Genomic DNA, 25599 nt, shown 5'->3' with positions numbered 1-25599 from the left:
ATTAAACAGCCGACACCGCGCGGCCGCCCCGCATTAAACAGCCGACACCGCGCGGCCGCCCCGCATTAAACAGCCGACACCACCCTGCATTAAACAGCCGACACCCACATTAAACAGCCGACACTGCGCGGCCACCCCGCATTAAACAGCCCACACCGCGCGGCCGCCCCGCATTAAACAGCCGACACCGCACGGCCGCTGTCACGATCAGTGCTGGCACCGATCATGGCTGTTTAAGCACATAGATGTTGCTACTGACAGCAACATCTGCATCTAGATGGGGCAGCACAGCTCCCTAATTAACCCCACCACTACCACCAGATCGTGATTTCCGAAATGCTTCCCGGGGGTCTACCAGCTATGATGTCCTGTTAGGGCAGTCAGATGGCAACATAAATCGGAACGCAGTGCATGGACTGGCCGGCAGCTCTCCTGACCCAAGCATCACAGCTTGATGTGTTTCTATAGAGCTGTCGCGCTCGGGTAAAGAGAGCCGCCGGCCAGTCCACGCACTGCGTTCCGATTTTGCTCCGATTTAATACACGGTCGTTTGACTGCACCATTAGGATGTTGGCGGAAAGAATAAAAACGTGTTGATCGGATTTATTCCACTTTGCGTTAATTCTAGTGAAGCAACTGAAACGGCGGAGGAGACCTCTGAAAAAAGATATAGGTTTTGTAAATTTCTTTAAGAAAAAAAAATGTTTCATTCAAAGTTGATGCTAAACTTTTAAACCTTCTAATATCATAACAAAATAAAAAGACATTAGAAGAATGATGTCGATGTAAAGTAGAAATACTTTTATCATTTAGTATCACGATCTGGATTAAGAGTACAGAGTTTTAAATTGTTAATTTTTCAAAATGTTCTTCAAATTTCCAAGACTTTCATAAACAGATGCAGAACATGGCAGCCTACATCTACAACTAGCAAAAGTGCAACGTGTCATGAAATTTTATCATACAAAGTATACAAACTGCCTCTTCAGAGCCAGGGGAGTATACATGGTGTAAAAGTCTCGTCACTCCGACATGCCAGGCCTGGCTCGTCACTCTCCACAGGGAAAAATGTTACCCCTTAGGATCATACAAAGGAACAGGTCAGATTTGAAACATTCGTTTAGATACCAAAAAGGCTTACATTTCAACTGCTTGACCACCCCACCCCCATATCATCCCTCAAAGGAGAGTAGGGAAGCCCCCATATATATCTGATGTTCAACCAGTCCGACCTGAATCTGCAGACTTTCTTCTAAGGCTGAGGACCACAAAAGGCCTTTGTTGTAATTGAGCTAGTCATAAACGCAAACTGCCCACCCCAATTCCAGAATAAAGTGGGTGGACAGAAACTGGCAAGCGATTTCACCAGGCGTGCTCACCTGCTCTAGACTTTACAGGTGTCCTTCTTATACTACCATTGTTCTGGAAGGAGCTTCGTGAAAGAGGCATAGACTCACAAATTGTACAACTTCTTTCTAGCAAGCTTCTCTTCTAACACCAGAAGTGGATTCACAGCCGCACTGCTCAGTACTGTTGCATAATATCCCCCATACTGCTGCTGAACACATGCTACATAAAGACAGGAAAGCAAGAAAACCCTCAGGTATGCGAGTCCTGTATATGGGTGATCTCATAGCAGAGAGTCTTAATCCACTAGCTCAGACACAAAGATCTCATAGCAGAGGGTCTTAATCCACTAGCCCAGACACAAAGATCTCATAGCAGAGGGTCTTAATCCACTAGCTCAGACACAAAGATCTCATAGCAGAGGGTCTTAATCCACTAGCTCAGACACAAAGATCTCATAGCAGAGTCTTAACCCACTAGCTCAGAGACAGATCTCATAGCAGAAAATCTTAATCCACTAGCTCAGACACAAAGATCTCATCGCAGAGGGTCTTAATCCACTAGCTCAGACACAAAGATCTCATAGCAGAGGGTCTTAATCCACTAGCTCAGACACAAAGATCTCATAGCAGAGGGTCTTAACCCACTAGCTCAGAGACAGATCTCATAGCAGAAAATCTTAATCCACTAGCTCAGACACAAAGATCTCATCGCAGAGGGTCTTAATCCACTAGCTCAGACACAAAGATCTCATAGCAGAGTCTTAACCCACTAGCTCAGAGACAGATCTCATAGCAGAGGGTCTTAATCCACTAGCTCAGACACAAAGATCTCATAGCAGAGTCTTAACCCACTAGCTCAGAGACAGATCTCATAGCAGAGTGTCTTAACCCACTAGCTCAGAGACAGATCTCATAAGAGTCTTAACCCACTAGCTCAGAGACAACTACTAATAAAAAATCTTAAAAAAAATGAAGGATACAAGTCTTATAATGGCCACAAGTAGTGTTATTTCCCTACATCTACACATGACAACTTGTTCTAAAATAACAGGGATGCAATGTTGGGTTTAATCTCTAGTTATAGAACTCATTTAGCAGTGTTAAAAGAATAGAAGCGATTCAGTTCATGTTGGAAAGTAGTGATGGCCTGCCATCAATGGGATCATCTATGACATATTAGAAGAGCAACAGGACTGCAAATCTGTAAAACAATGGCTATCTTCCTCGCACAAGAGCCCCAGTTCATGTTCCTTCTGATGTGCCGAGATAATAAACATGTCGAGATTGCCAAAAGAACAAGAGTTTTGATCTTTGAAAAATGTGCATTTCTGTGGTTTAATAGGTTCGGCTATGGAAACATTTATCTGCTTGGACCCAGATGGGTTGACGTTCCTGACTCCCACCCGGCACCTCTAAACAGCAAGCATAATTTCGATATTAAGACAAGATACATCGCCCACAAAACGACTATTAATTAAAATGGCCTAGACAAAAAATACAATCAATCTGTAATGTTGGGAGATCTGGACGTTTTCCAGTCTTTTGATCAATGCCCCGAGTTCCTCTGGTCAGGCTGGAGGTGCCAGGCAGACCTGGCTGATCCAATTACTGCTACAGAGGCTCCTGCAGTTGTCGAGCGGATACGGCTGGACTGGACAATTCTGATTTATTACATTATTTTCAATGCACCGAGATCAGTTCATAGAGGAATAAATGGAAACCGATTTAGCTAATTAAATTAGACATCTAAGGCCAAGTCCTAAAAAGTCCTAATTTGATACATCGCTGGAATCAGTGTCTCAGCACCAACATCACGCTGGTCTCAGATCAACCTGGTGACAGATTCCCTTTAATCCTCTGCTTTTCCATGCAGAACCTGCAGAAGTACATAGCAGGCTACCCATTTCTGCAGCAGCACCAACAGTCCACATAGAAGTTTGCTGTTACATGTGAAAAGAGCTATTGAAACCCTCTCAAAATAATGAGGATGGTGATCAGGAAAACGCCTCCATTGGGTCTCTTATTCTTGCTTAGGGTATATAGTTCATAGGGATTTGTAAAAAGTTGCAATCCAAAATAAAGGGAGAAAGGCACTACCCCTGCCTCTCCTAAAAAAAAAGTACAATATTAGTACAATATTTTTTTTTTGTAATGGAAATGAGCGACAATCCCATGGACAGGTTTAGTTTTTTTTATCTCAGTAATGGTAACATCTGGCCATAACAGTGTTGACCCCAAAAATAAAACTGTTAAAAATTCTTCTTATTTCGACAGATCGAGTCTAAGATAAGCCGAGGCCAGCACAATTATTAACACCAATCTCTGATAGGAATCCTAGTGGCCCCGGCCCCTTCTGCTAAGGCCACACAGACTGTATCACCAGCAGGTTACATAGGAACACGTGCAAAAATCAAGTACGGACATTCACTCGGAAATCAACCACATTCTAAAGTCAGGCACAATTCCCATCTCCATTTATAAAGGAAACGTCTAAATAATCCACTAATGGTGCAGCCGGCCGGTCGATACAAAGCCCAAGAAACAAACAAAATAACTCAGTTCCTATACAAAATCAATTTTAATTCTTTGGTTACAACAAAGAAAAAAACCTCTCTGGAAAAGCAGCGCACATAGACTGCAGCCATGAATGATGCGAGAGCAGGCGGTGGTCCCTGCCAGCGCTGCGTAGACCACCTCATTTCTAATTATGGCTGCTTGGAAGGGAAAAAAAAAAACTCACTGTAGAGTATAAACTGCCGACAACCGTGCTGTAATATACAGGCATCCATCAGATGTCATCACGGTGTGCAGGCAGTAGGTGCCACCATACGCTACCTCCAAAAATGCTACAACAACTTGCCCTTCTGGAAATTTTGGCCATAACAATCACTCAAAGCGGGAACCGTGTCGTCGCCTACAGCCGCCCCTACATCCCCATCATGTCGTCGTCTACAGCCGCCCCTACATCTCCATCATGTCGTCGCCTACAGCCGTCCCCTACACCTCCACCATGTCGTCGCCTACAGCCGTCCCTTACACCTCCACCATGTCGTCGCCTACAGCCGTCCCCTACACCTCCACCATGTCGTCGCCTACAGCCGTCCCCTACACCTCCACCATGTCGTCGCCTACAGCCGTCCCCTACACCTCCACCATGTCGTCGCCTACAGCCGCCCCTACACCTCCATCATGTCGTCTACAGCCGCCCCTACACCTCCATCATGTCGTCGCCTACAGCCGTCCCCTACACCTTCACCATGTCGTCGCCTACAGCCATCCCCTACACCTCCACCATGTCGTTGCCTACAGCCGTCCCTTACACCTCCACCATGTCGTCGCCTACAGCCGCCCCTACATCTCCACCATGTCGTCGCCTACAGCCATCCCCTACAACTCCACCATGTCGTCGCCTACAGCCAACCCCTACATCTCCACCATGTTGTCGCCTACAGCCGCCCCTACATCTCCACCATGTCGTCGCCTACAGCCGCCCCTACATCTCCACCATGTCGTCGCCTACAGCCGCCCCTACATCTCCACCATGTCGTCGCCTACAGCCATCCCCTACAACTCCACCATGTCGTCGCCTACAGCCAACCCCTACAACTCCACCATGTCGTCGCCTACAGCCATCCCCTACAACTCCACCATGTCGTCGCCTACAGCCATCCCCTACAGCTCCATGTCGTCACCTACAGCCGCCCCTACATCTCCACCATGTCGTCGCCTACAGCCGCCCCCTACATCTCCATGTCGTCGCCTACAGCCGCCCCTACATCTCCACCATGTCGTCGCCTACATCCGCCCCCTACATCTCCATGTCGTCGCCTACAGCCGCCCCTACATCTCCACCATGTCGTCGCCTACATCCGCCCCTACATCACCATGTCGATGCCTACAGCCGCCCCTACATCTCCACCATGTCGATGCCTACAGCCGACCCTACATCTCCACCATATCGTCACCTGCAACCATTCCCTACATCTCCACCATGTCATCCCCTACAGCCGTCCCCAACGCCATCCCGTAACATCTCCACCATGTCGTGACCTCCAGCCATCTCCTACTATGCCACCATGTCGTCACCTACAGCCATCCCCCTACATCTCCATTTTGTCACCTACAGCCAACTCCTACATCTCCATCATGTTGTAACCTACCGCCACCACCTACATCTCCTCCACGTCATCGCCTACAGCAGCCCCCCTACATCACCTTTTCACTTGCAGCCGTCCCCTACGTCTCCACCACATCATCGCCTACAACCGCCCCCCCTACGTTTCCACCATGTCGTCGCCTACAGCCATCCCCATCTCTCCACGGCGTCACCTACCGCTGCCCCCTAAGTCTCCACCACGTCATCACCTACAGCAGCTTCCTATGTCTCCACCATGCTGTAGCCTGCAGCCATCCCCTACATCTCCACCACGTCGTCCCCTACTGCTGTCCTGTAACATCTCCACCATGTCACCTGCAGCCATCCCATAACATCTCCACCATGTCGTGACCTGCAGCCATCCCCTATTATGCCACCTGCTGCCATTCCTTACTATACCATGTCGTCGCCTACAGCCATTCCCTACATCTCCACCATGTAACCTACAGCCACCCCTACATGTCCACCACGTTGTCGCCTACAGCCACTCCCACGTCGTCCCCTGCAGTCGCCCCCTACATCTCCACCATGCTGTCCCCTACTTCTCCACCATGCTGTCACCTGCAGCCGTCCCCTACTTCTCCACCATGCTGTCACCTGCAGCCGTCCCCTACTTCTCCACCATGCTGTCACCTGCAGCCGTCCCCTACTTCTCCACCATGCTGTCACCTGCAGCCGTCCCCTACTTCTCCACCATGCTGTCACCTGCAGCCGTCCCCTACTTCTCCACCATGCTGTCACCTGCAGCCGTCCCCTACTTCTCCACCATGCTGTCACCTGCAGCCGTCCCCTACTTCTCCACCATGCTGTCACCTGCAGCCGTCCCCTACTTCTCCACCATGCTGTCACCTGCAGCCGTCCCCTACTTCTCCACCATGCTGTCACCTGCAGCCGTCCCCTACTTCTCCACCACGCTGTCACCTGCAGCCGTCCCCTACTTCTCCACCACGCTGTCACCTGCAGCCGTCCCCTACTTCTCCACCACGCTGTCACCTGCAGCCGTCCCCTACTTCTCCACCATGCTGTCACCTGCAGCCGTCCCCTACTTCTCCACCATGCTGTCACCTGCAGCCGTCCCCTACTTCTCCACCATGCTGTCACCTGCAGCCGTCCCCTACTTCTCCACCATGCTGTCACCTGCAGCCGTCCCCTACATCTCCACCATGCTGTCACCTGCAGCCGTCCCCTACATCTCCACCATGCTGTCACCTGCAGCCGTCCCCTACATCTCCACCATGCTGTCACCTGCAGCCGTTCCCTACATTTCCACCTTGTCGTCACCTGCAGCCATCCCCATATCCACATCTCCTCCACGTCGTCGCCTACAACCGCCCTCTACGTCTCCACCAAGTCGTCACTTACAGCCGCCTCCTATATCGCCATCATGTTGAAACCTGCATCCGTCCCCTACATCTCCACCACGTCGTCCCCTACATCTCCATGTCATCACCTGCAGCCATCCCCTACATCTCCACCACGTCGTCCCCTACATCTCCATGTCATCACCTGCAGCCGTCCCCTACATCTCCATGTCATCACCTGCAGCCGTCCCCTACATCTCCATGTCATCAACTGCAGCCGTCCCCTACATCTCCACCACGTCGTCCCCTACATCTCCATGTCATCACCTGCAGCCGTCCCCTACATCTCCACCACGTCGTCGCCTACATCTCCATGTCATCACCTGCAGCCATCCCCTACATCTCCACGTCGTCCCCTACATCTCCATGTCATCACCTGCAGCCGTCCCCTACATCTCCACCACGTCGTCCCCTACATCTCCATGTCATCACCTGCAGCCGTCCCCTACATCTCCACCACGTCGTCCCCTACATCTCCATGTCATCACCTGCAGCCGTCCCCTACATCTCCACCACGTCTTCCCCTACATCTCCATGTCATCACCTGCAGCCATCCCCTACATCTCCACCACGTCATCCCCTACATCTCCATGTCATCACCTGCAGCCATCCCCTACATCTCCATGTCATCACCTGCAGCCGTCCCCTACATCTCCACCACGTCGTCCCCTACATCTACCTGTCATCACCTGCAGCCATCCCCTACATCTCCACCACGTCATCCCCTACATCTCCACCACGTCATCCCCTGCAGCCATCCCCTACATCTCCACCACGTCATCCCCTACATCTCCATGTCATCACCTGCAGCCGTCCCCTACATCTCCACCACGTCGTCCCCTACATCTCCATGACATCACCTGCAGCCATCCCCTACATCTCCACCACGTCATCCCCTACATCTCCATGTCATCACCTGCAGCCGTCCCCTACATCTCCACCACCTCGCCCCCTACATCTCCATGTCATCACCTGCAGCCATCCCCTACATCTCCACCACATCATCCCCTACATCTCCATGTCATCACCTGCAGCCATCCCCTACATCGCCACCACCTCGCCCCCTACATCTCCATGTCATCACCTGCAGCCATCCCCTACATCTCCACCACGTCATCCCCTACATCTCCATGTCATCACCTGCAGCCGTCCCCTACATCACCACCACCTCACCCCCTACATCACCATGTCATCACCTGCAGCCATCCCCTACATCTCCACGTCATCACCTGCAGCCGTCCCCTACATCTCCACCACGTCGTCCCCTACATCTACATGTCATCACCTGCAGCCATCCCCTACATCTCCACCACGTCATCCCCTACGTCTCCATGTCATCACCTGCAGCCGTCCCCTACATCTCCACCACCTCGCCCCCTACATCTCCATGTCATCACCTGCAGCCATCCCCTACATCTCCACCACGTCATCCCCTACATCTCCATGTCATCACCTGCAGCCATCCCCTACATCGCCACCACCTCGCCCCCTACATCTCCATGTCATCACCTGCAGTCATCCCCTACATCTCCACGTCGTCCCCTACATCTCCATGTCATCACCTGCAGCCGTACCCTACATCTCCACCACCTCGCCCCCTACATCTCCATGTCATCACCTGCAGCCATCCCCTACATCTCCACCACCTCGCCCCCTACATCTCCATGTCATCACCTGCAGCCGTCCCCTACATCTCCATGTCATCACCTGCAGCCGTCCCCTACATCTCCACCACCTCGCCCCCTACATCACCATGTCATCACCTGCAGCCGTCCCCTACATCTCCACCATGTCGCCCCCTACATCTCCATGTCATCACCTGCAGCCGTCCCCTACATCTCCACCATGTCGCCCCCTACATCTCCATGTCATCACCTGCAGCCATCCCCTACATCTCCACCACCTCGCCCCCTACATCTCCATGTCATCACCTGCAGCCGTCCCCTACATCTCCACCACGTCGTCTCCTCGGTCCTCTCCTGCCATGGGTCAGGGGTGACCTGTCCAGATCTCTGATCCTTGCTGGGCGGAGGCATATTTCAGAGTTGGCCCTCTGCCCTAATGATACAATTCCAGGGAGATTTCCTCCAGGAGTTCCCGGCACAGCTCAGTCCGCGCCCGGCTCTGCCCCCGTGTGCGGGACCCCCTGATCCGCAGCAGCGATGGAGGAGCCCGGCTCAGCAGCTGGAGACCCCGCAGCCTCCTCTCACCTGGTGCCCTGCCCTCCAGCCCCCACACTCACCCGCGGACTCCCCGGTGTTTATCCAGTCCGGGTTGGCGATGCTGGCGATGGCAAAGATATCCGCAGCCAGAAACAGACATCCTGAGATGATGGTCAGTTTATCCATATCTTTCCCCCCCGCCGCCGCTGGGCCTCCCGGTGCCCGCTCCCCTCTCAGACGGAGGGGGGCGATCCCTCCGTGCTAACCACCAACCCAGCGCTGAGACCGGGCCGGATTCTGCCCCGGAACTCAAACCCCCCCCTCTCCTGAGACGCCCGGAAGTAAACAGCGGGCAGCGTTCCTCCCACCGATACTGACCGCTCCGCCCTCACCTTGTTACTACGGAAGCTGGCGGAGGACAACCTCTCCCTAGCAACAAGCATCAGGTCACGTGACACAGGGGGATTGGCTGCACGGTGCTGCTGGGACGTGTGTGATCACTCACATAGTAACACCAAGGGAACGGGGAGGAGCTGTCTGTAGTAACCAATCAGGCTGCTGCTCTCATTTTCCCAATAGCCTTTGAAAAGTGAGAACTGACATCTAATAGGCTGATTTTTTTAATGTCTGCACATTCACACCAATTTGTGTCATCAATTTTTTTTCTGTAGCATAAATTAAAAAAATACATCTGCTTTTAAAATGAAGGTTTTTTTACTTTCTCAATTCCGCCCTTCTATTGTCATGTGTTCGGCGTAACCTACAGCCGGTGTCAGGGCGGCAGGCGCTGCTCAATGATTTTTTCCCCCCTTTTCAATACAGATTATATTCAGTATGTAACCTAGGGGGCAGGTCAGTGGGATAAAGGGGTTGAGCCAAAGGATCCTGCGAGACGTTAAGGAACTTCAAACATTTTTTCTACAAAGCCGCCTCATTACAGAGGCTCAAAAGTAACTGGACATCTTAAAGGGAACCTGTCACCAGAAAAACGCTGTTAACCTGAAGCTGTGGGGTTAATTTGCAGGTTAATAGTGTTACTAACCTGTCCGGTGCTCACATGTAGAGGAACACTGCAGGGAGAAAAGTCACTTAATTCGCCCCCAGCAGTGTTCCAGTTTCAGTCACGGGGGCGGCGCTGGTTCAGTCATCGCTCTAAAGGGCCTGTCACACTAAGCGATGTCGCTATAACGTCACTGGTTTTTGTGATGCAGCAGCGATATTGCTATCGATATCGCTACATGTGATACTTACCTCCGACCGCTCCCCCGCTGGTTATCGCTGATCGCTCGAGAACGTCCTGGACCGTTTCTCATCGTCAGCTTCCTGTGGCGCCGACGCGTGGAGCCGGGCGGGAGGACGTCTTCATCGCCTCGTCTGACAGGTAAGTAGCGACCCCCGACCCCTGCGATGTCGCTGGTGAGATCTGCCTGTGTGGCAGCTCATTAGCGACCACTTAGCGATGTACCAGTGATCCTGACCGCGTCATATCGCTGGTCAGGATCGCTGGTACATCACTAAGTGTGACAGTACCTTAAGGCCGGGATCACACATGTGAGGAATACAGCTGAGTCTCGCATGTTAATACCCGGCACTTGGGAGCAGAACGTCGCCTGCATTATAATGTATGGAGCCGCACACTCCGCTCCTGAGTGCCGATGGCAGTGCCAGGTATTAACATTGGAGACTCTGCCGTATCCCCCATCACTCCACTGAGACAGCCCTGACCAAAATTACTAACGACCTACTTACAGCCAAAGCAAACGGACAATACTCTATACTCCTCCTTCTTGACCTGTCCTCTGCATTCGACACAGTTGACCACTGCCTCCTACTACAGATCCTCTCCTCCTTTGGCATCAAAGACCTCACCCTATCCTGGATCTCCTCATACCTTTCCAATCGCACATTCAGCGTCTCCCACTCCCACACTACCTCCTCATCCCACCCTCTCTCTGTTGGAGTCCCCCAAGGCTCTGTTCTAGGACCCCTACTCTTCTCAATTTATACCCTTGGCCTGGGTCAACTCATAAAGTCCCATGGATTCCGGTACCACCTTTATGCCGATGATACCCAGATCTACCTCTCTGGCCCAGACGTCACCTCACTGCTGCCCAGAATGTCTATCAGCCATATCCTCCTCCTCTCGCTTCTTCAAGCTCAATGTGGACAAATCTGAACTCATCATCTTTCCTCCATCTCATAGATCTTCCTTAGCCGACCTAGCTCTAACAATTAATGACATCACACTTTTCCCAGTACCGGAGGGCCGCTGCCTCAGAGTAACCGTTGATTCTGCCCTGTCCTTCAAACCACACATCCAAGCTCTTTCTACCTCCTGTCACCTCCAGCTCAAAAATATTTCCAGAATCCGTCCCTTCATCAACTCTCACGCTACTAAAATGCTTGTGCACGCTCTCATCATCTCCCGCCTTGACTACTGCAACATCCTTTTCTGTGGTCTCCCTGCTAACACCCTCGCACCTCTCCAGTCCATCCGTAACTCTGCTGCCCGACTAATCCATCTCTCCTCGCTACTCCCCTCTGCAAATCTCTTCACTGGCTCCCATTCCCTCAGCGTATCCAGTTCAAATTACTAATACTGACCTACAAGGCCATCTATAACCTGTCTCCTCCATATGTCTCTGAACTAATTTCCCGATACCTTCCCTCACGTAATCTCCGGTCCTCCCAAGACCTCCTTCTCTCCACACTTATTCGCTCCTCACCCAACCGCCTCTAAGACTTCTCCCGAATAGCCCCCATCCTCTGGAATTCTTTGCTCCAACATGTCCGACTATCAATCACATTCGGATCCTTCAGACAGAACCTGAAAACCCACCTCTTCAAGAAAGCCTACAGCCTGCAATGACCCCACTACCTCCTCACCACTACCGGAGATATCACCTCAACCAACACCGGAACTGCTGCAACCCCCCAACCTACTGTCTCCTTCCCCACCATCCTGTAGCATGTAAGCCCGAAAGGGCAGGGTCCTCTCCCCTCTGTATCAGTCTGTCATTGTTAGTTTGTTTACTGTAAGTGATATCTGTAATTTGTATGTAACCCCTTCTCATGTACAGCACCATGGAATCAATGGTGCTTTATAAATAAATAATAATAATTCCTCCCATGTGTGATCCTGGCCTAGGTCTATAGAGCGGCGGCTGTAAAGCCCCCGGCCCTGACTGACAGCCGGACCCCAATGCAGAACAAGCGTCAGTCAGTTCTGGTGGTGCGGTTCGCTGTTCTCTGTACTCAGACTGATGACTGAACCCACTCCGCCCCCCGTGACTGATACCGAATGCTGCCGGGAGATATTTTTTTATATTGTGTTGAGAATCTTTTGCAGGCAATGATTGACTGAAGTCTGGAAGCCAAGGTCGTTGCGTCTTCAACTTTTGGAATGCTTTGACAAACTTTACTGCAGCTGACTTGGATGAATGTTGTGAAAGGGTTTTTCTTTACCACAGAAAGCACTCTGATCATCCAGCACTGTTGCCTTCCATGGACGTCCAGGCCTTTTTGAGGTCTCAAGTTCACCAGTGCACTTTTTTTTGCAGAATGTACTAAACTGCTGATTTGGTTTAATCTCTGCTCTTTAATGGATTTCTTTTTTTTCAGTCTAATGCTGGTCATTTTCTCTTGTATTGAGAGCTCTTTTGACTTCATGTTGTGGGTTCACAGCAACAGATTCCAAATAGACCATGCTTCCCACTAACAAGCTTTTGAGATAATTGCTCAATGACCCTACTGTACCCCACCCCTCAATTCCCCCCGGAAAAGTATGATCCCCCTCCAACTGTGACCCACACACAGTCCTCCATGCAGTGTAGTGGCCACAAACCTCTCCACCCTGTATAATGGCCTCCACACAGTAAGATGGACCTCACACAAACATTGACACTGTATAATTGCATGCATACTGTATAAAGGCTGCCACATTGCACTCCAAATATTATAGTAGACCCACATAGCCTTCGATATTGTATAATGCAACCCATAGTCCACCATACGGTATAATGCTCTCCCCCTAGTCTTCCATACAGTATAATGCACTCCCCCTAGTCCTCTATACAGTATAATGCACTCCCCCTAGTCCTCTATACAGTATTCTGGCCACTACAATTTTTTCACTGACTTGAACAAAAACAAAACACAATCCTCACCCCTCGTCCTCATTCCCCGGCTGCGCCAGTCTGTGCAACGAGCGTTCATACGAAGCACCGCACATCTCATCTGAGACTTCAGACACTGAGGAAGAATGATGGAGGAGAAAGCATCAGCTGACGTTCCTTCTTTCATCATTGCTTTCAACTGTATTGGTATCCATGCGGTGATGGGTGGGGGGCCTGGAACCGGAGCTGCATGGCAGTACAGAGGGGATCGTGTCTCCCTTCTCTGTCGCAGAGATTAACTGTATCGGCGCGCTGATACCAATTGTCACACTTTAAAAGAAACTGGACAGGTTCACTAAGGCTACTTTCACACATCAGATTTTCGGCGTCAGGCGCGATCCGGCGTCGTGCCGGAACGCCGGATCCGGCAAATGTTTTGTAAAACCGGATGTGACGGATCCGGTTTTCTGCCGGATCCGTCTTGTTCTTGACAGACAAAACCGGATCCGTCTCATCCGGTTCATCCGTTTTTCGACGGATTACGCCGGATCCGGTTTTTAAAAACACCCCTTGTGGCCTTCCGAACGGGATTGGCTACTGGAAAACTATATATAGCGTGTTCCTACAGCCCTTCTTTGACAGGTTGTAGAGGAGAAAGTGCAGGTTGGAGAGAAGAGCAAGTTACTGGCGAAGATGGATGTTGTCATTGGAAATATTTTGAAGAATTTGGCGGATTTTACAGCGGAGGCGAATCGTTTGAGGGTGATTGTTCTGGAGAAGGAGAGAGCGAGACAGCAGCGCATCAGGCATCGTAGACGACGTTTGTGGATCCACCCCATCACAGCCAAGAGAAGGACGCGTGGGGTCTATTCTACACTCTGCATGGACCTTCGACGAAACCCGGATAAAATTTTGGATATGTTAGGATGAAAATGGAGAATTTTGATTACTTGGTGGAGCGCATTGCACACCTCATAAGAAAAGCAGACACCTATTGCCGCTTCTCTGTTTCACCCGCAGAGCGTCTGATGGTGACTTTAAGGTAAGCCACATTTATTGGATGTGATCGCATCAGAGCACACTTTCACTGCAATCTTGTTGGTGGTAGTTTGTAAATTCTTTATTTTAAAATTTTTGAAGTTTTTGAACATCACCATTAAACACAACACCAATTCTCAGGTACAGTTGGCGACATATTAAATAGTGTCTGGTTTAGGGCGAGAAGGGAGGAGAAAATAAGGAAAAAATAGGTAGGGGAGGAAAGGAAAAAAGAAAGGGAAGGGGAAAAGGGTACATATTCATATACAATATCAACAACATTAACAATAACAACATGTGGTTGACAACATGAGCACAATCATTGAATGGGTGCACTTCAGAAAATAACGCATCTCCAAGTATTACAATTGGGCTATCTAATATGGGGTAGTGAGGCTAGGAGCCCCAAAAACAGAAGCCACCTAATTCAGTAGAACTTAACAAAACAAAAAACTCTAAAATGTTCCTAAAGAGGGTTGTCTTCTAAGTATCTATTCCAAGGGGCCCAAGTCGACACGAAAGCTCTATGATTATAAATTTCCCAGCTAGACAGCTCCTCTAAACGATAAATCTGATTTATTTTCGCATACCATTCTCCCAACGTGGGAGGAGCTACATCCTTCCAATGGGTAGCTATCAACTGTCTCGCCGCACTCAACATCAGTGGAAGAAGCCCATGTTTTTTTGGTAAAAAATCTTTTGACGGGCATGAAAGGAGAGCTTCCGTGGCTCTAAGATCAACCTTTATTAATCCTAATTTTTTGAGAACTTGCTCAACTCCCTCCCAAAAAACTCGCAATCTAGGACATTCCCAGAATATATGCGTATGATGTCCTCTAGGATTGAGGCATCGCCAACAATCATCATTATCCACGAGGCCTAACTGGAACTTAGCTGGAGTTAAATGCCACCTAGTTAATATTTTATAAGAATTCTCCTGCAAAAGTACACATCTGGAAAAACCCCGAGCATTTGACAGCATTTTAGATATTTGATCCTCTGTAAACGTGATATTAAGTTCAATTTCCCACGAGTGTATAAATGAGGGTTTAGAATGTACATTCGGAGAGATGAGATGTGAGTAAATGCGGGATATAATTTTCAGCCGTGGGGATGGAAGTTTAATCATAATATCTAACCAGGACCAATTAGATTTAGACGGGAATCTCCGTCCAAACTGTAAAAGTATGCGTTTGATGTGTTGTTTCTGGAGAAAATTTGTTGGTTGGGTCGATGCCCCCTGTGGCCAAGACCCCTCCCGCAAGGTGTTATTACCATAAAAACTATTTAACGTTTCTCTAGGGAGGTTGGACCATAAATTGTATGGATCTTGAAAGTCTAACTCTAACAAATAGGGAATTGAGCCAATCGGTGTCAATGTGGAGGGGAAAGTATCTTCCGGGAACTCTCCCATTACCAATCTTTTAATACGCAACGTAGTTGCAGTTACGTCATCCAACCTAAGAGAGGCCGGCGGTTTAGCCCTAGTCCAGAGATACGGCAAACCTCTCGGGCCCAATAAAGCCCAGTCAACACTATCCCCCTCCTCCTTTTCAGCACAGGACACCACCTTTAACCATCTACTGAGATGAATAGCCTTATAATATAAAAGAAGGTCTGGAACCCCCAACCCTCCAAAAGAGATAGGGCGAGAAAGAAACTTATATGGTAACCTAGCCCTTTTATCTTTCCAAATACATTTTCCGATAAGGGATTTTAATGTTCCAAAAAATGTCAGGGGAATCCGAATCGGAACCATGTTCATGGTATATAGTATAATAGGCATTATATATGCCTTAAACACATTAATACGACCCATCCAGGATAAAGTGGGTAAGCTATACTTCTGTATCAGGTTTTTGACCTTTTGAATTAAAGGAGTGTAATTGTCATGGAATAGGTTGGTGGGGTCTCTAGTTATCATTATTCCCAAATATCTAATAGAATTAGTGGCCCAAGAGAATGGAATCTGCGTACGAATGGTGGAGGTCTGAGAGTGAGGGAGACCAATGTTTAGCACTTCAGATTTTGACAAATTGATTTTAAAATTAGAAAGGAGACCAAAATGATGAAAGGCCTGAAGGATAATTGGAAAGGCCTGGGATGGATTGGAGATAAGGAAAAGCAAATCGTCTGCGAAAGCTAGAGTTTTAAGTGACCTCCGACCCACCGTCAACCCCTCTATACGTTGGTCTTGTCTGATGCTTTGTATCAAAGTTTCTATAACTAAAATGAACAAAGAAGGCGACAAGGGGCAACCCTGTCTAGTCCCGTTGCTAATCCCAAAACTATCTGACAGGGTGCCGTTGACTCTGACCTTGGCCGTCGGTTGAGAATAAAGCGAGAGGACTGCTGTTATATATTGAGGAGGGAAGCCAAACTTAATCATTACTTGTTCCATAAACCTCCAGCTCACTCTATCGAAAGCCTTCTCAGCATCCGTCGACAAGAGCATCAAGGGCATACCCCGAGTCTTAGCAAACATTATAGACTGAATGACTTTAGTAGAATTATCCTTCCCCTCCCTGCCTCTTACAAAGCCTACTTGATCTGCATGAATTAGCTTAGGTAAGAAATTGCTTAATCTGCCCGCTAATATTTTAGCCCACATCTTGATATCTGCATTAAGCAGTGATATTGGTCTGTAGCTAGTGCACAGATTGGGATCTTTACCCTCCTTAGGGAGGACTGTGATGTATGCCTCCAAGGATTGTCTAGGGGGGAGCTGGCCTGCTAAATAGGAATTAAACAAAGACACTAGGTGAGGTAACAGTGGTTTTATAAACTTTTTATAATAGATAATGGGAAGACCATCTGGGCCCGGTGCCTTTCCGTTCGGAATAGTAGAAAGAGTGTCTAAGATCTCCGTAGGGGTAACTGGGGCAGTGAACAAGGACTGACCTTCAAGAGTTATTTTAGGGAGATGTAACGAGGTCAAGAATTCTTTTATTTTTGCTAAGGCTGTGACTGGCTCCTGCATGCTATGAGGTGTATTTAAATTGTATAAATTTTCATAAAAGGTTTTAAACTCCCTGGCAATATCTGCAGTCCCAAGAATTGAAGAGCCATCTAAAGCTCTAAGTTGTCTAATAAACGTCTTTTCCTTTCGTTTCTTAAGTAGGGATGTCATAAGCTTACTACTTTTATTGCCATGGAGATAAAACTCCTGTCTACTTCTCATATAAATTTTTGCTGATTGAATGTTTAAAAGGTTTTTTAATGAGGTTCTCAGATCTGTCAGTTCCGACAATATTTTATTTACCTGAGATCTCTTATGTAGTCTCTCGAAGGAACTAATTTGATGTAGAATAGACACAACCTTTTTTGTTCGCTCTTTTTTCAAACAGGAGCCTAGGGCTATAAATTCCCCTCTCATTACTGCTTTATGAGATTCCCATACCATAGGCAAGGGCGGGCCTGAGTGCAAATTATTTTGAAAAAAGAAGTCAAGAGTGCTTGTCAGTTTTTCAATGTGAGAATCCGAGTCCAAAAGAGTCTCATTCAGTGACCACGACCCAGCCGGCCGTGGTAGAGTTTTTATCTCTATGTCAAGAAAAATGGGAGCGTGGTCTGAGAGAGAAATGATATCTATATTAGCTTTCCTAACTAATTGGAGATTAGCTGTTTGTATCAGTAGGTAATCAATTCTGTGATAGCTATTATTCGGATGGGAATAAAAAGTGTAATCTCTGCCCGAAGGAAAAAGCGTTCTCCAAGGGTCTATCAGATGCAATTTTTGTAATGAAAGGTGTAATCGTCTCAGCGCCCTCTGAGAAAGAGCCGATCTGCCCGTCGAAGTATCTAAGGCTGGGTTCAAAGATACATTAAAATCCCCTCCCACCAACAACAGATCCTCAGTAAAAAGTTCTAGAACATTCAATGTTTTACACAGCCAACCTATCTGGTTCCTATTTGGGGCATATAAGTTACACAGGGTAATCTTAGTGTTAGCCAAAAAGCCCTTAATTATAATGTACCTGCCTTCTGAATCCGATAAACAATCGCTCAAAATAAAGGGAACATTTTTCTTTATAGCAATACTCACTCCACCCGACGCTGAACCGCCCGTACTGTGATACCAAGTCGGGTAGCGAGATCTAGACATATCTGGGACTCTCCCTTTTTTAAAATGTGTCTCCTGCATGAAAACTATACTAGACTTCTTTGAGTGCAAAAGATTCATCACTTGGCTTCTCTTATTCGGAGAGCGTAAGCCCTTTACATTATACGAGGCCACAGTTATAGTGGCTAGGTTCACCTTATCACCCATAGTTTGTTGAAGAAAGTAATAAAAAGGATTCCTCCGTCATCAAACCACAGAAATTAAAAGAAAAAAACAAAAAAATGAGAAAAATAACAAAAAACCTAAAAATTATTAAGATAAAACATGAGAAATACAACAAGAACCAACTACCTGTCTGTGGCAGAGGCAGGGGGTCAAAAATACCTCCCATAACAGAACAGGAAAAAACATTTCTGACACACGAGTGGCATATGTTAACTTATACGGCAATTGAATGATATCAACACCTGAGTAAATGTCAAACTTAGCAAGCTAAAATAAGATAGAGCATGTCTGAACGGGCCGAGGGGTCCGGCTCCAGTATGGAAAAAACAAATACAACCGGGAGAATCACAAGAAAGCTCAAGGGGGTATCTCCTTTTCCGTTCCAGATTTCCCTCTTTTGGGAGTCAAGCGTCTCTTTCCCAAGACCCAGTCCCCCTGTCCTCCAGTAAAAGCATGGACAGGGGGAGGTGTGCGATGATCCATGTCTAGAGGTAGCCAGGAAGGAATGTCCATAGGGGCAATGCCAAAAGCGTCCCATATTTTGAATAAATCTTCAGGGGTCCGAACCATTATTTGCCTACCATCTCCTTGTATAGATATACCAAACGGAAACAGCCATTTATATAAGATTTTACGCGAGCGTAACACCTCCAGGAGGGGCCTTAGGACTCTTCTTTTTGCAAGGGTCGACGGCGCAACGTCCTGATAAAGATGAATAGCAGATCCCTCATAAGAAAGATTTTTAATGTCTCTTGAAGCAGACAAAATAGCATTGGTATCCAAATAGCTCAATAGGCCGCAAATCACATCCCTCGGAGGTTCCGTTGGTTTCGGCTTTGGTCTAAGCGATCTATGCACCCTTTCTATTACAATTCGGTCACATGTTTCTTGTGGGATTAAGAGGGCAAAGATCTCTTTAGTAGCTTTTTCTAATATCTCTGTGGAAACACTTTCAGGCAAGCCTTTTATCCGTATGTTCTTTCTGCGACTCCGATTTTCCTGATCCTCAAGGGCCAGAAAAGAGTTGTTAAGCTGTACTCTGTGGTAATCTAGATGCTCTCTCATGGCATTGGAGTGGCTAATGATAGAGGACTGAGAGGACTCCAAAGACTCCACTCTATTACCAATGTGTAACAAGTCCGCTCTCATACCAGATATTTCATTAACCAATGGTTTCATAGCCTGTGCTAATAATTTTTTAAAAAACAATCTAGAAAGTTTCCCAGAGTCTGATTGAGTGACATCGCTGCCAGAAGCATCGTCACTGGAGTCTGAGTCCTCGGCATGCTCCTCCTCCACAACTTCTACAGGGAGCCTTTTAGCATTAGGCTTAGACGTAGCAGATTTGTTTTTCAAAAATTTATCCATTTCACCCTGTTTGCTTCGATACACCTCCGCAGCCAGCGGTTTTGCACGCTCTTTATTAGTTTTGACCATTTTGCTCAGTTGAAGCGTGCCTAAAATTTACCACCCGTACGTCAAAAGTCTAGTACAGCATTTTTCTATATAAAAATAACCCCATGTAACTTGGAGGGCGAGGGGTTAATAACTGGAAACATCCGCGGGGATCTGCTGGAGCCGGTAGAGACAGGGTAGCAGCAACTCTCCACTGCTGCGTTTCAGAAAAGACACAATGTTCTCCTCACCAGGGTCTCATAAATCAGCAGACAGCAGCACTTCTATGTGGGGGGAGCGATATCCCCCGTTCCAAAAACAACTCAGGCCTTGCAGAAAGTCTCAGCAAAACCGGGGGCCGTCAACAACCTGTCTGGCCCAGAGCCAGCACCCTCCTCCACCGCATGCAGCGACAGCAATCCCCGCAGACAGCTCACCGGGGGTTTCCTCTCACCGTCTTGTGTTCCAACGGGCGAGACCGCTCCCTGTTCCGTGGTCTCACACCTCTACCAAGGGCCTCCTGCGGTCCGGATCTCCAGGTCTTGTGCTCAGGGGGATATATAAAGATGGCGCCCGTCTCCCTCCAGCGCCGCAGCACCCTCCACGAGGCCGCTCAGCGCTCCGGTGCCACGTCTCCACACCACCCCTCACCTTCTTCTCCAAGCCCGGGGCACTCTAAAAATCCTTTTTGCCGCTTTTATCCAGGCCAAATAAGGCAATGTTGTGGCTAGGAGCGGGAGCTGCCATAAAACACGTCCTCCCTGTGTGAGATCCAGGCCACGCCCCCGTTGGTGGTAGTTTGTATCTCCAAGTGTTATAGCTGAGTTTTGGTATGTAATGCTGTGATTTAAAACTAATTGATTGTTTTTTAATTCCCCACAGATTTCTTGCAACTGGAGAATCCCTTTCGTCACTGCATTTCCAGTACAGACTCGGGATTTCCACCATATCTGGAATAGTGAAGTACACATGCCGTGCACTGTGGGACTCCTTAGCTGAAGAGTTTTTACCAGAGCCCACAACAGAGAGGTGGATTGAAATTTCAGAAAAGTTTCAACAGATATGTCAGTTTCCCAACTGCTTGGGCGCTGTGGACGGGAAACATATCCGCATTGTAAAGCCAGCCGGATCGGGATATTTAAATTACAAGAAATATTTTTCAATTGTCCTCATGGCCATCGCTGACGCGGAATACAAATTTATTGCGGTTGATATTGGGGCCTATGGCCGCTCCAATGACTCTCAAGTTTTCAAACTGTCTGCCATGGGGCGTAAACTGTATGGAAACACCTTCCAGTTCCCACCCCCTAGACAGCTGCCGCAAACATCTGGTCCACCTATGCCATTTGTCTGTGTAGGGGATGAAGCCTTCCAGCTGTCCGAACACCTTTTGAAACCGTACTCTAGCAGAGGATTGACAAGAACAAAACGCATTTTTAATTACCGCCTCACAAGAGCAAGAAGAATGGTTGAATGTACCTTTGGTATTCTGACAGCCAAATGGCGGGTCCTATTGACTGCGATCAACCTCAAGACAGAAACTGTGGACGAGGTGATCAAAGCGTGCGTGGTACTCCACAATTTTGTTATCTGCAAGGAACCCATTTCCATTGAGGACACCTCTGAAGAAACCACCTTGCAAGATTACCATGACATTACCACTAGAAGTTCTGTGACGGTTTCAGTAATGAGGGACAATTTTGCACTATACTTTATGTCACCTCAAGGCAGAGTACACTGGCAGGATGACAGAGTGTGAAAGATTTGTGCCCTAACCAAACTTGTGTACCTTCTGGACCAACAGTATATACCTTTGCCAACCAAAGTTGGCTATCTTGTCATGGTCTCTATTTTTAGCTTTAGGCCACAGGTGTGTACCTGGTTGTGTTTTATGCAAAGTATTTCACCTTGTAACAAAAGTTGTGTACATTGTTAGGAAATCACCAACAATAAACACAACTTTTTAGGTGAAATACTTTGCTTCAAACACAACCAGGAACACAACTGTGGCAAAAAGCTAAAATTTACCCACAGTTATATACCTGGTTTTGAATACCTTTTTACCTTTTAAATACCCTGTATTTAACCTTTTTTTTTTAAACATATTTCGCCGCAGAAAGAAATGACAGACAACCAGTGTAAACAATTTAACTTTTATTTAAAATATTTTTTTTTTTGTAAACTGTTTTTAAAGTTAAAAAAACTTTTTTAATAAAGGTTTGAAACCAACTGGGCATTTTTATTACAAAACACATCATAAATCTGTGTAGTGTGGGGTGGAAATACTGCTGGAGGGGCTGCGGGACACTTGGACACTGGGTGTGTGGAGAGAGGACTGGGATCGTGGTGGGGAAGGAACAGTTAGAGGTGATGGTGTGGAAAAAGCTACAGAATGGGTGGACATGTGGGAGGCAGAAGAGGTGGTGGGCGGTGGAGTGGAGGGTTGGGCAGGGACTGTAGGAGCAGATGATGTTGATGGCAAGTTGTATGGAGAAGGAGTTTGGTACGGGGAAGGAGTTTGGTACGGGGCAGGTTGCTGGAAGTGGGGAGATGTCTGGTACTGGGGAGGTTGCTGGTACTGGGGAGGTGGATGGTATGTAATAGGAGGGGGAGGATGGAAAGTGGCTGGAGGGGGTGCAGGTGGAGGAACTACTGTGGTGGGAGGAGGAGGTTGGGAGGTAACGTGCTGGAGAGCACCGTGGCATGAATGCATTACATGCATCTGCTGGGTAGGAGATAGCGTTTCCATGCGCTCCACAACAGACCTGAAAAAGGTGTGGTTTGGCGAAGATCTTGCTTCTGAATGCATGGTTTGCAGAAGTGTCTTCACCTCCAGAATGCTGGAGTTGATCTGCTGAAAGCCTGCGGAGATTTGCTCTGACAAGACTTTAAGACAGTTCTGGAAAGATGCATTCAGATGCAAGAACTCTGGCGCATAAGTCTTTTCCTGACCCCTCTGCAGCCCAGTCCCCCCAGGTGTACTAGAGGTGGCAGGGGCAGAAGGGTGGGGTAAAGGGAAATCGATCTCCTCACCAGCAGCTTAATGTAATGTAGGCGGCCACGATGCTCCTGTGCTGGTGGATGGGACAGATGGGTCGAATGTGTGGGAAGGCTGGGAAGGTGCAGATGTACCGGGGCGGTCGAAGTGTCCCTCGGTGCCGGTCTCCTCAGGGATCGCCTCAGAAGGGTCCAATCGTGCAGGCTCCCGAGTGCTGCTCACCGTGCTGTGGAATAAAGAGAAAAAAAAACAATTAAAATACTGACATGGTATGGCCCTGGCTGAAAAAAAAAAGTTACATCTAACATTTTTTTTCACATGTGGTGTGTAATATTTACCTTCTAGTGACCATTGTTTCCCGGAGGAACGACAGGGCTTGTGCGTACTTGTACTTGCTCCTGCGTCCTCCAGATCCACTCGGGGCCCGCATCTCTTTATTGAACTCCTTCTTGAAACGATCCCTCACAGACCGCCACCGCTTCACAATTCTGTCCCCTGAAACGAGAAAGGAGTGGTTAGTATACAACATCAGTGTTTCCCAAACTCCAGTCCTCATGGTCCCCAGGGGTCATGTTTTCAGGATTTCCATAGTAAATAGAAATCCTGAACACATGATCCGTGGGGACCACGAGGACTGTTGTTCGGGAAACACTGGTTTACATCAAGCAACCGGTACTGTATATACTTGCGCTCTTTAATCTGGGCCCGAGCATCGAGGTCCTCCCAGCGGTCCACAAGGAGCGAACAGATTTCCTCCCAGAGTCGTCGGGTAACGATAAGGTCAGCGTGGCGGCGGTCAGCCATATTCCAGAGCGGCTCCCTTTCTCTGACGAGATCGATGAGGTGGTCCACATCGAGTCCTCCATCCTCACCGTCAGAGTCGGGAGCACGCTGTGAAGGCTGTTAAAGAAAAAGACAAAAATAACAATTAGCCTCCACAAAAGAAATGAAATAAAAAGTGCAAAAAAACAAAGCAAAAATATTTATACTTACACGCTGGTGACCGCCGCGTTGCTGTCGCCGACGACCCTGGGAGGCACTGCGAGGACCTCTTGGCAGAGCACCAGATTGGGAAGACTAGAGAATAAAACAAAAAATGTTATGTCTTTGGATGTAGGCATTTGTTTGCTGTGTGTGGTCTGCAGAACATTGTTTTCTATGTGTTGTGTGTAGTGTGATGTTGTGTTTCTGCGTTTGATGCCAAAAACTTACCAATTGTGAGCCAACTCCAGGTGTCTGTCCACCCCTTCCTTCTTCTTCTGGGAGCTCCTCTTCATCTTGTGATTCCTGTTTTGAAATAAAAGGCAATGAATAGACATATATTACAGAGATGATGGATTTTGGAAATAAAAACTTACCGTCAAACGCTGACGATGCAAGGGAGGGCTCCCAGAAGAAGATGTGCTGTCTTCCTGCTGGCCAGACTCCATGCCTGTGGGTGGTGTTACTGCTGCTGCCAGTGCTGCCACTGTTGCTGCTGCTGCATCTCTTGGGCGGCTGTTGAATAAAGAGAAACAAAGGGGCAATGAATATCTTGATATTCCATGGCCCTAGTTTGGAGGAATGGGGGATTTGATAATTACCGTCTCTCATCTGCTGCTGGACTCCCCTCCCGTTGTTCAGCATGCTGCTCCATTTGGGGTGGTGGTGGTGCTGATGGTGCTGCTGCAGATGTCTCCTGCCTTGTCCTGCACCTGGTTGCTGTCTTGGGTGCCATGTTGGGTGTGGCTGAGGGTCCCACTGTCTTGCTTTTATATATGTGTCTTGTGGGCAGAGCTACTGAGCATGCTCAGACCAAAAATACCGGATCCGGCGCATTGCGGCGCTCATAGGCTTTCATTGTGTGAAAAAGCCGGACGCGCCGGATCCGGCGTGTCCGGCTTTTTCGCCGGAGACAAAAAACGTTACAGTAGCCGTTTTTTCCAGACGCCGGATTGAGACATAATGCCGGATCCGGCGAAAACCGGATGAAACGCATGGCCATCCGGCGCGATCCGGCGCAAATGCAAGTCAATGGGGGGGAAACCGTATCCGGCATTGCATTTCGCCGGATCTGTTTTTTGTCAAAAGCGCCGGATCGCGCCTGACGGCGAAAACCTGATGTGTGAAAGAGGCCTTACACATTTTAACCACCTCGTGACATTTTAGAACCTTATCCCGGCATTCCAGTAAAGAGTGAATACACGTTTGTGAAAAATGACCTTTATTATGGGGCCACTTACCATAACCAAAGACCAGACTAATCTGGCAACGCATTAACTCACCAAGACGAGTCCGGGTTCTGTGGCTGCAGTCACTCTTCCCTGGATGTGATTGACAATTCCTACTCTAATCCATGTCTTCGCTGTCTAAGGCTGGGATCACACTACCATGTGTGATGCGAGAAACTCTCACGAGTCTCTCGCATCAACACCCGACACTCAGGACCGGAGAGCCACGGCTGCTTGTACTTCTATGCAGCCATAGCTCTGGTCCTGAGTGCCTGGTGTTGATGCGAGAGACTCGTGAGAGTTTCTCGCATCACACATGGTAGTGTGATCCCAGCCTAAGGGTCCATGTACACAGCGACAGGCGGCACGATATGACCAGCGATTGTTTGACTGCCTGTTTATACATCAGACCAAAGTAAACAATGCGCATGGAGTGATCTGTACTAGGTTGTTCTGTGCTCATAGGCCATAGTTCTTGGCTTGGCTAGCCCTGTTTACACAGGACGAAGAGTTTTTATGCTCATCCA

The 25599-nt window shown here is 48.3% G+C and overlaps 1 protein-coding gene across 1 annotated transcript in view; it reads right to left on the bottom strand.

The window, feature by feature from the left end:
* Positions 1-9354, bottom strand: part of MOSMO (modulator of smoothened) — a 45267-nt gene extending 35913 nt beyond the window's left edge. The window contains exon 1 of the mRNA XM_073542975.1: positions 9109-9354. Coding sequence (XP_073399076.1) covers positions 9109-9214 — 106 coding nt within the window. The 5' untranslated portion in view covers positions 9215-9354. The remainder of the gene's footprint in view (positions 1-9108) is intronic.
* Between the last annotated feature and the right edge of the window lie 16245 nt (positions 9355-25599).

This window comes from Dendrobates tinctorius, unplaced genomic scaffold (assembly GCF_039654945.1).
Source record: "Dendrobates tinctorius isolate UK_male_01 unplaced genomic scaffold, ASM3965494v1 ptg000129l, whole genome shotgun sequence".
In the NCBI taxonomy this organism is placed as follows: Eukaryota; Metazoa; Chordata; class Amphibia; order Anura; family Dendrobatidae; genus Dendrobates; species Dendrobates tinctorius.
The sequence above is the reverse complement of the archived record's forward strand: the minus strand, read 5'-3'. Positions and strand labels throughout refer to the sequence as shown.